General features: G+C 53.0%; 1 protein-coding gene across 1 annotated transcript in view; it reads left to right on the top strand.

Annotated features, from left to right (window-relative positions):
- Nucleotides 1–14,541, top strand: part of DNAH3 (dynein axonemal heavy chain 3) — a 195,936-nt gene that overhangs the window by 105,601 nt on the left and 75,794 nt on the right. Inside the window, exons 32-38 of the mRNA XM_070413711.1 lie at nt 1,931–2,022; nt 3,950–4,169; nt 5,539–5,673; nt 7,147–7,258; nt 8,990–9,231; nt 11,493–11,593; nt 13,866–13,971. Of these exons, the coding sequence (XP_070269812.1) occupies nt 1,931–2,022; nt 3,950–4,169; nt 5,539–5,673; nt 7,147–7,258; nt 8,990–9,231; nt 11,493–11,593; nt 13,866–13,971 (1,008 nt within the window). The remainder of the gene's footprint in view (nt 1–1,930; nt 2,023–3,949; nt 4,170–5,538; nt 5,674–7,146; nt 7,259–8,989; nt 9,232–11,492; nt 11,594–13,865; nt 13,972–14,541) is intronic.

Here is a 14,541-nt window from a genome sequence, read left to right on the forward strand (position 1 = left end):
ACAGAGGACGCTGGCGAGCCTCGGCCAACCAAGTGGATCTCCCCTTACTACCAAACTGGGGAACGGGCACCTAAGCAGTGCCCATGCCCACACAGGCTGTCCCCACCCGCAGAGAGGGGGCCGCAGAGCCTGTTTGTGCCCAGTGCCGACTGCCGGGCTGGCCTGAGCTAAGCCGTGGTGATACCCATGACCTGCGGCCAGGGCAGAAGGAGAGGCCTCAAGGAGAAGAGAGAGCCAAGCAGGCCTCACGTGATGGCTTCTCCATGGAAGGAAAACCCACCACACAGGGGGTCCGGGTCCCCTCCTGCAGGAAGAGCACCTGGCACCCCAACTGCATGGGAAGCGCAGCCAGCGGGAGGCCGGTCTGCAGCCCGACTGGCTTTATTCCGAGTTATGCTCCAGCCCCTTGAGTAGAAGACACTCGAGGGACCGGCCAGAGCCACGCTCACGGCTGTGGGACTGCACGTGCCCACTTCCTGTCATCGGTAGGTTCTGCGACTTTAAGCAAAGCGGCTCACGGTGAAACCCATGTTAGCAAGGCTCATTGACAGACAGAGTGACGTTCCGCGGCATCTCATCAATGCCCGAATGAAGTGACGTTGGAAGAATGGACATGATTCGAGGACCTGCCGTCCATGATGCTCCACTTGATGCTAGAAACGCGCTGTTATCACCTGTTCTGACCCACCACTCGCCCCCTCCGGGAACCGGGAGAGCCAGGGGTCCTCAGCCATGGCTCCTCCACGCCCTCCTTGCTAGTCAACACAGGGCAGTGAGACCTACAGTACTAGTAGAAGTTGGACTCACATTTCTTATTTTTTTTAAATTTTATTGAAATTTTTTTTTTTAGAGAGAGGAAGAGAAAGAGAGAGGGAAATATTGATGCGAGAGAGACATCTATCGGCTGCCTCTTGCACACACCCCGACAGGATCGAACCTGCAGCCTGGGTATGTGTCCCGATGGGGATCAGACCCGCCACCTTTTGGTGTGCAGGACAACGTTCCAACCCTCAGGCCAACTTTCTTCTTTCCACCACCCAGTTGCTGTAACTCCCCCTGCACCTCTCCAGCCAACAACCACATTCAATCTGCACAGGAAACTTCTGTGAGCCGAGGGTCTAGCATGGCGGTTCTCAACCTGTGGTTTGCGAACAATGAAAATACATCCTGCATATCAGATATTTACATGATGATTCATAACAGTAGCAAAATTACAGTTATGAAGTAGCAACGAAAATAATTTTATGGTTGGGGGTCACCACAACATGAGGAGCTGTAGTAAAGGGCCGCGGCGTTAGGAAGGTTGAGAACCGCTGCACTGGCAGAAAGCACCAGGCTTGGCCGCTGGAAGCCAGGGCTCTTTCCAGTCCGGCTCCACCTCGAGCGGCATGGCTTTGGCGAGTCACTTCCCTTCTGAGACCTAAGGGAATAAGAGCAACAGCTGATGTGTATGAGGACTCACTAGATGCTGCACACTTTCCTAAGTATGCACCTCACTCGCCTGCATCAGCTGTTCTCATGACAACCATGAAGAGGGTACAGGCGTCAGCCCATTTGGAGACGAAGGAACCGAGGTCCAGCAGGGATGCATAACCTGTGCACAGCTGGAAGGTGACAGAACAGGGACTTGGTCGGACTGCTCTGCCTCAGGAGGCTCCTCACATGCCAGCGGGAAGCTCCACAAGCGACTGAAGCCTGATTGGACCGGCACCCGGGCCTCTGATTGGCTGGGGGGGCCCAGTGTGACAGCATGTACCTGGACAGGCCGGGTAGTGGGGCAGCGGGCGGAGGCGGTCCCTCGGCATTGACTTGTCCTCCAGCGCACTTCTCCTTGATTGTCAGGTTGTGGTACTCCTCTTTGCCTCTGCAGACAGGCCTCCCCAGCACACCCTGTGCGCACTCGGCTCCTGAATAGCTGTTCCTTTTCCAGGCCTTGTTCCGGACAGTGGCCATGATGGTGCCGGACTACGCCCTCATTGGAGAGATCTCGCTCTACTCCATGGGGTTTCTGGACTCCAGAAGGTAAGCCCAACGGGCGTTCCAGCGGGTTCTGCAGGCCCTGCACGAGGACTGTGTGGGGCAGATGCGGGTGGGCTGCCCCCAGGGAGGGAGGAATGAGAACAGGCTTCTGTTCAGGTCGATGTGCAGGTACCTCAGCCTGCCTTGGTCCTGACCTGACCCCGGGCTGGGAATGACCCAGATTCCCAGGAAAAGGCCTCCTTTTTCTGAATGGCATCTGGGCTTCTGCTAAAGAAACATCACTCACCTGCTCCCAACCCCTCACAGCACCTGCGTCTCACACACACACACACACACACACACACACACACACACATTCACACACAGAGAAACACATGCACATTAACACAGAGACACACGCCCGCTCACATGTAAACACACAGAGACACATACATACACACATGCACACACATAAACACACATAAACACAGGCACAGAGAGAGACACATACATACACACACATACACACACACAGACACAGACACATATACACACCCATACAAACACGCGCACACACACACACACACACACACACACTCCTAAATGGCTTAAGGCAAGACTGAAAAACATGAAGTTATTCCAAGATTGAAGGGGATATTTTAACATAATTTAGAATTAACATTGTTATCAATATAACTTTTATTTCAACCAAGTATCTCTCATTCCAGTGCTGCCCAGTTTTCCAAGACACACGCACACACATGCATGCACACACAGAGACACACACACACACACAGAGCTGCGAGTCTTTATCACATGCACCCAGAGTCACTAACATCACTGTGAATGGCTTTCATTGGCCTGTTTCGGATTTTACATTTGTCAGTTTACATTCTGTAAAGGCCTCAGCGTGCCCGTGCCTGGCTGCTCTCATCCCCACCCCAGGGCTGCAGACCTGCGAACAGCACCTGCTCCTCTCCTAGGCCAAGTGGCCGCCCATCACATGAGGCTCAATTTAGTTTTTTCATAAGCGAGCTGGATTACATTGATTTGCCCATTCAATTTATTTATCCTTCAATTGGCAAACATTCATTGGGCCACCTGCCTTCTGCCCACCCTGTGCTGGTGCTGTAAGCAGCAGGGCCTTTGCTGTCAGAGTAATCAGTCTCATGAGGGGCTCCCTGCAAGGGAGTGCGCATAGTGCATTAGTTGGGGAACCCTGACCCCTAGCCAGTGGGGCTTAGCAAGGAGTGTTTACTCTTCACTCTCTGGAAACAAGGTGTCTGTGATCAGGGCAGTTCCTCCCAAGGGTAGGAGCCCATTTTTTTACACGCCAGCACCACACAGGAGTGCAGGCTCTGAGCAGGCTTTCCTGGACCCGTGGGGAGCGGCACCTTTCCCTAGTCACGTGCTCTGGCCGGGACGTGGGGCAGGCTGTGTGGCCGGCTCGGGCCAGGGAGAGTAAGACATGGTGGTGCCTGTGAGTATGCACGTGCTGTGTGTGAGGATAGTGACGTTTGGGTTGGTTTTTAAATTTAAAAAGGAAAGCATGGACATCCAAGAAGCCGTAACGTCACAGAGGTGAAAAAAGTGAGTTTCGCTTCAGTGACCTTAGCCCCCCTCCAGGGACCAGCAGTTATCATTACTCAGAGTTTGATGTATTCTTTCCAGATGTGTGTGTGCGTGTGTGTGTGGGTGTGCATGTGTGCATACAGTCACATCCTAGTAAACGTATACAAGCATGTACACATACAGTTTCTCAGACAGCATGCTATGCATCTGTGTGTGCTCGCTGCCTCACCCTAACTTTGGGGGTTACCAGGCTTCCTTAGCTCACGATGGCAGCACTGTCAGGAGGCTTTCCAACGATGGGCCTTCCTCATCCGTCCTGGCAGGCCTGCTCTGAAGGCCCAGGGCCAGGGATGTGGGGATTTGTGCTGCGCAGGCGTGGTCCTCTCAGGACATGCAGACGTGTGTCTTTACGCCCCAGCCTCGCCCAGAAGATCGTGGCCACCTACCGCCTGTGCTCGGAGCAGCTCTCCTCGCAGCACCACTACGACTACGGCATGCGCGCAGTCAAGTCTGTGCTCACCGCCGCTGGCAACCTCAAGCTCAAGTACCCGGAGGAGAACGAGAGCATCCTGCTGCTCCGGGCCCTGCTGGACGTCAACCTGGCCAAGTTCTTGGCTCAGGATGTCCCTCTGTTCCAGGTGTGTGGTGGGGCTGGCTCTGGGACCCCACCTCTGAGGGGAGGTGTCTCTGCAGCACCCCTCAGGCATCCCTCCCTGACAGCCAACACCCTCTTGCCAGGTAGCCCCCCAAGTGTTAGTAACAATGGGGACAGCAACATTTCTGTCTAGTTATCAATTTTAATAAAGACTAGAGGCCCGGTGCACAAAAATTTGTGCACTCGGGGGGGGGGGGGGGCCTTCAGCCTGGCCTGTGCCCTCTCGCAGTCTAGGACCCCTCAGGGGATGACCACCTGCTGGCTTAGGCCTGCTTCCTGGGGGATTGGGCCTAAGCTGGCAGTCAGACATCCCTCTGGCAGCCCTGGGGCCCTCAGGGGATGTCCACTGGCCAGCGGGGAGCAGGCCTAAGCTGCAATCGGACATCCTTAGCGCTGCTGAGGAGGTGGGAGAGGCTCCCACCACCACCACTGCTGTACTGGCAGCCGTCAGCCTGGCTTGTGGCTGAGCAGAGCTCCCCCTGTGGGAGCACACTGACCACAGGGGAAGCTCCTACATTGAGCATCTGCCCCCTAGTGGTCAGTGTGTGTCATAGTGACCAGTCATTCCCAGTTGTTCTGCTGTTAGGGTCAATTTGTATATTACCCTTTTATTATATAGGAGTGCCTGGCCAGTCTGGGTGACGGGCTGATGGTTGGCCACAGCCCCCAGCCACTCAAGCTCCCAGTGGAGGCTGGCTGGAAGCAGGTATCTGGGATTTATTTAGCTTCTATAATTGAAACTTTGTTGCCATGAGTGGAGGTCACAACCAGTTCAGAGCAGGCCGGAAGCTTGGCTTCCTCCATCGCCCAGGCAACCAAGCCTCCTGCTTGCTCCAGCTCTGTGGCTGCCAGCCGCCATCTTGGTTGGGTTAATTTGCATATAGTCGCTCTGATTGGCTGGTGGGCGTGGCTTAGGGCATAGCAAAGGTTCGGTCAATTAGCATCTTTGTCTTTTATTAGTGTAGATGGTTTCACTGATAGGATAATATTCATTCTGAGGTGTGGGTGATAGTTTTTATCAAATTTAGTTAGTTTCCTTTTATAATTATTTAATGCCTCTTCTTTACCAGGTTGTGCCATTAAGACAGAAATTCTGACTGTCTTATTCATTTTCAGTACAAGGAATGGAACATAGCACAGGCTCATTAAATATTTGCTGACTTTTAACATTATTTGGGAGGGAAATCATGTGGAACAGATGATGTCAGAATATGTCATTGTGGCTGAGTTTTGGTGCAGGGAAAACAAGGTTTGGAATTTTACGAAGTTTGTGTAGATCTCATTTTAGGACCGTGCAGAGCCACACAGCTGATAATCCATCCCGTCTACCTTCTCTCAATTCTGATTCCCAGGGGATTATATCGGATTTGTTCCCTGGAGTCATTCTTCCGGAGTCAGATTACCAAGTTTTTATGGAAGTGCTGAATGAGAACATCAGAAAGATGAAACTTCAGCCAGTACCTTGGTTTATTGGGAAAATTATCCAGGTGGGTTCCTCGGACTCTTGTGGGCATAGACCCGTGTACTGTTGCTGAAGTCAGGAATGAGAACACGAGAATCAGGACGCAATGCCAGGTGCCTGAAGAGAGGTGGAGAGAGCAATGGAGGCACCTTTACCCTCTAGGCCTTTGCTTCGTTTCCAAGTTGAAGCTTAAAATCCACTATTTTTCCTATGACCATCTTCCTTGGGGTTGCTTTTTTTAGTTTGGGGTCTTCCCTTTGGAGCACAGGACTTTGAATTACTCCAGATTTCTCAATTCCCAGTGAGAGAAACCCGCCTCAAACTGCCTGAATTAACAAAGGAGATTTATTCACTGACCGGACTGAATAGTAGGGGAATATCCAGGTTTCTATACGACGCCCAGGAGTCTGTCTCTTCGGTTCTGGGCTGCTCTCTCTGCATTAAAACTTCCTTCTCGGGTGGCCCCAGCACCTCCGGCTGAGACTGTCCCTGGTGCAAGCCCAAGAGGAAAAGAGCCTCACTCTCCAGCGGCTTCAGCCAAAGCTCAGGATTCGCTGGTTGTGGCTGGGGCCCAGTGTCACAGGACCGTCCCTGAGCCGATGGCGAGTCATTTATATTCTATGGGGCCTTGCTCAGGAGGCACGTCTCTTCTCCTGAGAGTTCCAGTCAAGTCAGACAGCATTGAGGCCTCAAGAAAGGGTGTTTCCAATAGAAATGCAATTTGCTGACATGGCCACTGTTTCCATTTCCTACAGAGAACAGAGTGATGGCTGTGGGGTGGCGGGGGTGGTAATAGGGGAATGGGTTGAGACGTGCAGATTGCAGGTACTAACAGTCACGGATGTGAAGTGCAGCACAGGGGGTGTAGTCAATGGCACTGTAAGAACAGTGTACGGGGCCGGGGGGCGTTGGGGGGGGGAGACCGGAGACATCGGGAGACACCTTGTAAAGCATAGGACTATCTGGCCACTGTGCTGGGCACCTGACATTAATACAAAGTGATATTGAATGTAAACTGCAATTGAACAGGAATTTTTAAAGTAAAAAATAAGTAAAATGGATCACTCAGAAAACTAACAAGCAAATGAGCAAGTGGAAACAGGGCCATGAGACGATTCGGGGCTCTGAGGCAGAGGCCTGCGTGTGCGGACCTGCTCTGCCCACGGGTCAGCGACCTCTTCTGAGGGCGTCATTCCCACCGTTGGGAGGTGGTCTGTGCCATCTGAACAGATTAAAAGAAATAGGTTTGGTAAGTCACTCGATGCTGAGCGCCGACAGGGTCAGAGCAAATGGTAGTTCCAATCTCTTCAATAATCTGAGACACACACACATTAATTCACCCAGAAGGTAGTTAAATGACGTGTCATCCCAAAGACTGGCTCAGCAGAGGGAGGTGTGACGGTGGGGACCCCTGGACCCTCAGTCCTCACGGGCGTCTGCCTGGCTGCAGTGCCGGGAGGCTTGCGTTGATGGATGTCTTCATGTTGTCTCCTCTCAGATCTATGAGATGATGCTGGTGAGACACGGCTACATGATTGTTGGAGGCCCCATGGGGGGCAAGACCTGTGCTTATAAAGTGCTGGCTGCAGCTCTGGGTGACCTGCACAAAGGTACAGCTCACCCCCCTCCGCAGGACAGGGGTGCCCGGCGGGGTTTGTTTTGGGGTGTTTTTTGCCACCTCTGGATTGTGATGTCAGAGCCGGAAACAGAAGCTGGCACACAGGCGTCTGCAGGCAGAAAACTTGGAGGAGGGAGCTTCCGTGGGGTTTTGTGTTCATCATTAAGGCTGGAGGCATTTTCTCAGCTGCTGAACAGCTGGCTTCTCCAGTGAGAGAGTTTAAAAACGAAATTCTTCTAAAAGCAAATCATTTTCTTTCTTTCTTTCCTTCCTCCCTCCCTCCCCCCTTCCCTCCCCCACCCCCCTCCCTCCCTCCCTCCCTTTAAACCTAGAGGATGAGCCCTTGGACTTTTTAATCAGACCCAGACCTTGGGCAAATGACTGAGCCTCTTTTAGCCCCTGGTTTTCTAGCTGTAAACAGGATTGTTGTGAGAATTACATGAGATCATGCAGGTAACTAACCTAGCACAGTTCCTCCTCAACAAATGGAAGTGACATTTATTGCCGGAGAAACCATTTTGGGGGAATTTTTTAATGAAATGCAAGCCTGTGGTTCTGAAAGCAGGGCCTTGTGGCTGTGCTTACATGATCCCTTCTAGGATTTTATTTTAACACTAGAGGCCCAGTGCACAAAATTCATGCATGGGTGTGGGGGGTTCCTCAGCCTGGCTTGCACCCTCTCGCAATCCAGAACCCTCGGGGGATGTCCGACTGCCATTTTAGGCCTGATCCCTGCCTAAATGGCAGTCTGACATATCTCTCGCAATCCAGGACTGCTGGCTCCTAACCACCTGCCTGCCTGCCTGATCAGGGGCAAGGCTGGTTGAGGGGAAGGGCCTCAGGTGGTTGGCCTGCCAGCCCCACCCCCTGGTCAAATTCCCCGTTGAACTCGCAGTCAAACTCTTGGTCGAGGGGACAATTTGCATATTAGCCTTTTATTACATACGATTTTTTTCCCTAATAACAAAGGGTAACCGAGTTGCTGTTGGATTTTTGAGTTTTTGTGACTAACTTGGCCTTCATAACTCACTTGGGCATTTCAAACTTTCATAATATTGAGATTTGAATGTAGTTTAGGAAAGGAGGCTATCCCAATTCTTTGCTTTGGGATTCTGCAGAAATGGTTGTTTTTTTAACTCGTGGCTTAAGCATGCCAACTTTTCCTTACTGAAGGACCAGGCAGCAGAGGTCATTTTATGTCATTAAGCACAACTGCGGTGCCATCACTGCCTGGCATTCCGGGGTCCTGGCCCGCCGTGGGTGCGTTTCTCAGGGGCACTTCTCAACAGCCAGTGAAGGGGTTTCAGGGCTAAGCCAATCCTTCAGGTAAAGAAAGAAAAGTAACCACCGTTTTCCAGAATCTCTTACCCGTCAGCGGTTTCTTCATCTCCAGTCGAGTTCAGGTCCTTGGGCAGCTGTGAGAGCCGCACACAGAAGCCCTGGGTGTGCACGCCCCTCACTGCCGGGGTCCTGTAGGCCCAGCCCATTCTTTATGTCTCATGGGCACCCTTGCCTGCGGGAAGTGAGCCTCAGAGAACAGATGGTGAGAAACACGTGGCTGTAATGACCTAACAATCTTTAAAAAGCTGCACACAAACTTTAGAAGGCTTCTCTGGATGGCACATTCATCGTGGCTGCTCGGCCTTTGAGATGGCATTCTCTCTGGTCCGATGTTCTGGTCTCACCAGAACCTTTGTAACTCGGGTTGAACCTTCTTGCCCAGCCAATCAGATGGGGGAGTTTGCTGTGGAGTACAAGGTCATCAACCCCAAGGCCATCACCATGGGGCAGCTGTATGGGTGCTTCGACCAAGTGAGCCACGAGTGGACCGACGGCGTCCTCGCCAACGCTTTCCGGGAGCAGGCGTCTTCCCTGTCTGATGATCGCAAGTGGATCGTATTCGATGGGCCCGTGGATGCCGTTTGGATTGAAAACATGAACACTGTTCTGGACGACAACAAAAAGGTAGCTGCTGCGTCTGACATTGCTTTTCCCCTCTCCCTCTCCCTCCCTCTCCCTCTCCCTCTCCCTCTCCCTCCCTCTCCCTCTCCCTCTCCTTCCCTCTCCCTCTCCCTCTCCCTCTCTTCCTCTCCCTCCCCCTCCCCCTCCCTCTCTCTCTTCCTCCTAACCCCTCCCTCTCCCTCTCTCCCTCCCTCCCCCTCTGCCTCTCCCTCCCCCTCCCTCTCTCTCTTCCTCCTAACCCCTCCCTCCCCCTCCCCCTCTCCCTCCCCCTCCCTCTCTCTCCCCCTCCCTCTCTCTCTTCCTCCTAACCCCTCCCTCTCCCTCTCTCCCTCCCTCCCCCTCTGCCTCTCCCTCCCCCTCCCTCTCTCTCTTCCTCCTAACCCCTCCCTCCCCCTCCCCCTCTCCCTCCCCCTCCCTCTCCCTCCCCCTTCCTCTCTCTCTTCCTCCTAACCCCTCCCTCTCCCTCTCTCCCTCCCTCCCCCTCTCCCTCTCCCTCTCCCTCCCTCTCCCTCCCCCTCCCTTTCTCTCTCCCTCCCCTGCCCTTTACCTCCCTCCCTCTCCAAATAGCACTTCATCCTCCAGGCCACTCCACAGGGCTCGGGCTTCTCACTTGGTCCCAGGTTGTGGCACTTCTTATGGGGTGTTTCTAAGAGGCAGTAGGTGGAAGTTTCCAGGAAATTAAGAGCTATGCTCGGATGGGCACAGTGTCACTTTTTCTGAATTCCATTGGTCAGAGAAGTCACAGGCCTGCCCAGATTCAGGAGGGTGGAGAAACAGCTCCACTCCTTGATAGGGGTGGGCAGGGGGACGTCGCACGAGCACCCGTGGGTCGGAGACGCTGCTGCAGCAGCGCTGGAGATGCATGTGCACATACGTGTGGTGGTGAAAGAGCCTGGACTCTGGAGCCACACAGCCTGGATCACATCCTGCCCAGGCACTGACCAGTCGTGTAACCTCAGACAAGCTATTCAGACTCTCTGCACCTCGGTTTATCATCTATAAAGTGGGGCTGGTGGTACCTCCCTCACAGTGTTGTTAGGAAGACTAGGTAAGTTCATATTTGCAAGCTGCTTATCATAGTGCCTGCATATAGCAAGTGCTAAATAACTTTTAAAATAAAATAAAATGTATGATATCGTCAGGAAGATTTCCTATAGTGAATATATATCACTATCAATACTACTGTATTTACATTTCACAAGATGGAGAGGGAGTTAAACTCACCATGGGAGACCTAGGCATAGCATGTGCATAATTTTGATTATATAACAAATAAAAATAGAAACACATTTGATTGCATGATACGGACTGTGCTAGCGGTCTGACGCGTTGTGCGGAGTGTCCGTTGGTCTTCAGATTGGAAGTATAGAGTCATAGCCAGCGACGCGCCTCGCACGCCTGGGCTTCGGGTGTAAATCACGCCTCCCGAGTGGGGGTGCATCTTACTTTCCTTAGTCCAGAGGTGACCCCGCTGGTGGTCAGCCCATCCAGCTGGGCCTTCCTGGGTACATCTGCCTGTTCCTGGGAGTGTTAGATGGGGGCCAGGGAATATGAGGACCTGTTTAGCCACAATTCAAGATGAGCAGCAGGAGAGATGGGCTTCCTCTTCCCCCCACCCCCGGGGAGGCCGAGGCCACGGGGCGGGCGTCTTACCCTTGGCATCTCACTGGAGCCCTGTTGGCGCGCGGAAAGCAGCTGCCCCCCCCCCCCCCCCCCCCCCCCCCCGCCACCTGGTATGCCTTTGGTGCTGTCCTGTGGAGCTGCACAACTTGCTTAGCGCGGGGCTTCTGTGGTCTCCTCCTCCTCCAGAAAGGATTTGTGGAGATATTCTGGTCGCCCATGGGGTTCCAAAGAAGTCTTTCGTGGAAAATGGGCAAGTACAGCCGAGGAGGGTGCCGTTAAGTTCCACAGTGAACACTGGGGAGGAACCACGGAACGTGATGTGGTCTGAGTGCTTCTTGTGCCTTCCTCTATGGCCTCTCTATTTAAACTACAACCCCCCCAACCCCGACTGAGGTTCTGCAACCCCCTCTTCTGCTTGATCTTTCTCTTTTATTTACTCTCTTATATACTATTATATACTCTATATTTCTCGTATCACCTGTCCCCTCTCAACAAAACGTAAAGCCCTCGAGGACAGGGGTTTTGTCTGCTTTACTCCATGCCCCCGGCACACGATAGGAGCTCCAGACACATGCCCACCATCCGCGCCCACCGAGCCTCGGACGTGCAGGTGGAGTTCCGCCCTCTGCTCTGCCTTTCAGCTGTGTTTGATGAGTGGGGAGATCATACAGATGAGCTCCAAGATGAGCCTGATCTTCGAGCCGGCCGACCTGGAGCAGGCCTCGCCAGCCACCGTGAGCAGGTGGGTCACCGCGCTCCGCCCCGCCCGGCAGTGGGCGGCTCCGGGAGTGCGTTAAGCCCCGGGAGATCGCACTATTTGTTGTCGCTTAGATTTGTCATAACATCGGTCCTTAATATGCATTGCTGGTTATAGGCTCAAATCAAGTGAGCACTTTGGAAAAGAATTTGACATTATCTCTTAGATTGAAGCTTCATACCCCTCTGACCCACACGTCTGCTCCCAAGTGCATCCCCGAAGGAACCTCGGCCACACACAATGCAGACCTCTGCCCACGACGAGCATGTCCACAGTGGCACCGTTCACAGCACAGCATTGGAGACAACCCAAATGCCACTGGCAGGAGTGACCATGTGTGACAGGTCACCAATTACACAGCACTCCAAGCAAATGAGCGGTGCTAACATGCAACTCTGTGGATAGATCTAAGTCAAATACTAGTGTATTAAGGATGAAATCTTAGCAATATTCTGTATAAAGTAAACCCACAATATTACATACATCATCGTGCCCTTTTTACATGGTTAAAAACTAAAATAAGTGCACATACACTTTAGGAACACACAGAGCTGCCATAAGCTATGTAAGACGGAAAATCAAGGAACAGGCGAACGCAGGGTTTTTCATGCTGTTACCTTGGGAGAAAGCCAGGGGCCAGGACAAGGGATCCCATATGGTTAGAAGGTTCTTGTCAAGACTCCGGCTTCTGTCTAGGTGATGAGTTCATGGGCACTTACTACATTATTGAAACATTAACTAAGAAAGGCCGCGCCTGCCCCGGCCAGGGGCTCGGCTGGTTGGAGCGTTTCCCGTACACCAAAAGGATCGATGTCTCTCTCTCACATCAATGTCTCTCTCTCTCTCTCTCTCTCTCTCTCTCTCTCTCTCTCTCTCTCTCTTCCTCTCTCTCTCTCTCCCTTCCTCTCTCTCTCTAAAAATCAATGAAAACACATCATTGGGTGAGGATTTTAAAAAAATAGAAAAATGGCCATTCTAATGAAGCATGTGCTAGGGATAATAATTAATCCAACCCTGTGCACCTGAAGTCCTTAAAAAATGAAATAAAATTGGCCCACATTCCCAAAGACAATGTGAGGGAGTAAAAAGAGCACATGGCAACTTAGGTCAACCTGGGCTCCCAGCCTGGTCATGCCACTTGCTAGCTGTGTGACCGCTCCCAAGTCACTCAGCCTCTCTGAGCCATGATCCCCTCGTGTCTAAGACATAGACCAAAAGGAGGAATATTTAGAGATGAAGGCCATTAGGGCCTAACATGGTACTGGCATGCCATAGGGGGTCAATGAATGAGACCCGGCATTGGTACCTAACCAGAGAGCACCTGGCTGTGACAGACAGAAGAACATGTGCTGCGTAAACCGTGGCATGTCAGGTCCTGGCCGTGATGTTCAGTGGTCAGAGCATCAGCCTGTGGCCTGGAGGGTCCTGGGTTCGATTCTGGTGAAGAGCTTTTGCCTTGATTGCAGGCTCAATCCCTGGCCCCATTCGGGGCACGTGCGGGAGGCAACCAATTGGTGTGTCTCTGACATCGATGTGTTTCTTCCTTTCTCTACTCCTCACTTGCACTCTGTCTAAAAATCAATGGAAAAAGTATCCTTGGGGCTCAGTCGGCGTGCCTCAGTGGTTGAGCGTCTACCGATGAACCGGGAGGTCAGGGTTCAATTCCTGGTCAGGGCCCATGCCTGGGTTGTGGGCTCGATTCCCAGTAGGGGGCATGCAGGAGGCAGCAGATCAGTGATTCTCTCTCATCATTGAGGTTTCTCTTTCTCTTTCCCTCTATTTTTCTCTTTGAAATCAATAAAAAAAAAAAATCTTTAAGTATGCTTGGGTGAGGATTAACAAACAAAAAATGTTGCATGTCAGTACATGGGAACATACACCAGGTAACGATAGCAGTTGCCATTGATCCGGAATTCCCTAGGTGCTGGGCATAGTGCTCAACTTTTTTTTTTTAGTGCTAAACTCTTCATTGGCATCGTATCCATTACAACAGCACTGTGAACTATATATCTTTTCTAGTCCTCCATTTATAGACAAGGATGTAGAATCAGAGACAGGAAGGAAACCTTGCCCATGGTCACTCAATTAGTAGGATCTGGGGCTGGGATTCCAACCAGGTCCCTCTGACTCCCAAGCCCCCCCTTACCACTGGCCTCCGCCCTTCCTGACCACATGTCTGGGCCCTTCCGCGTGGCCTGCGACCTGCCCCCTCCCCGCTCGGCCCGGACTGAGCACTGCCTCGCCCACGCGCTTCCAGGTGCGGCATGATCTACATGGAGCCCCACCAGCTGGGCTGGAAGCCCCTGAAGGACTCCTACATGGACACCCTGCCCTCCACTCTCACTCAGGAGCACAAGGAGCTGGTGAGCCGCTTCCCTCTCCCGCCTGGCTGCCCTCCTCCCCTGGAGGCCTTCACCTTCACCACCCCAGGAGGCGCGGAGGGCAGGGAGCCCCACCTGCCCGCGCCTGGCTTCCTGGCTGCCATTTCCCCCTCTTCCTTCTCCATGTGGTGGGGCGGGGCAATGAGGTTGGCTCTCCTCCCATCCCTCCTCTTCCCCCGGGGAGAATACCGATGCCTGAGCCCAGTCCTGTGTGGTGGCAGGAAGGTCACCCGCCCCCGCTCCCCAGCAGAAGGCTCTAGAAGGGCTCTACATGGATGGAGGGGGCCGCCCTGCGTTCCTCTCCCCGACACCCCCACCCTGTATCCTCACACCCCTCAGGGCGCTGGAGGCAGTGGACGTGGCTCCATCCCCATCTCTTCCTGAAAGGGGGTGGCCTGCAGGGGAGCGGCTCCTGCCACTCAGCCTAGGGAAGCAGCACGGAGCCTGCTGGGGGTGCCCCCGGCTTTCCCTGCATCGATCGGATCCCCAAAACAGGTTCCCACGGATGACATCAAGAAGGGCTTTACTCCCACTGCGATCGCTCCGGGAGCC

Source organism: Myotis yumanensis, unplaced genomic scaffold, assembly GCF_028538775.1.
Source record: "Myotis yumanensis isolate MYYU_CA2020_CCGP unplaced genomic scaffold, mMyoYum1.0.hap1 SCAF_4, whole genome shotgun sequence".
Classification (NCBI taxonomy): domain Eukaryota; kingdom Metazoa; phylum Chordata; class Mammalia; order Chiroptera; family Vespertilionidae; genus Myotis; species Myotis yumanensis.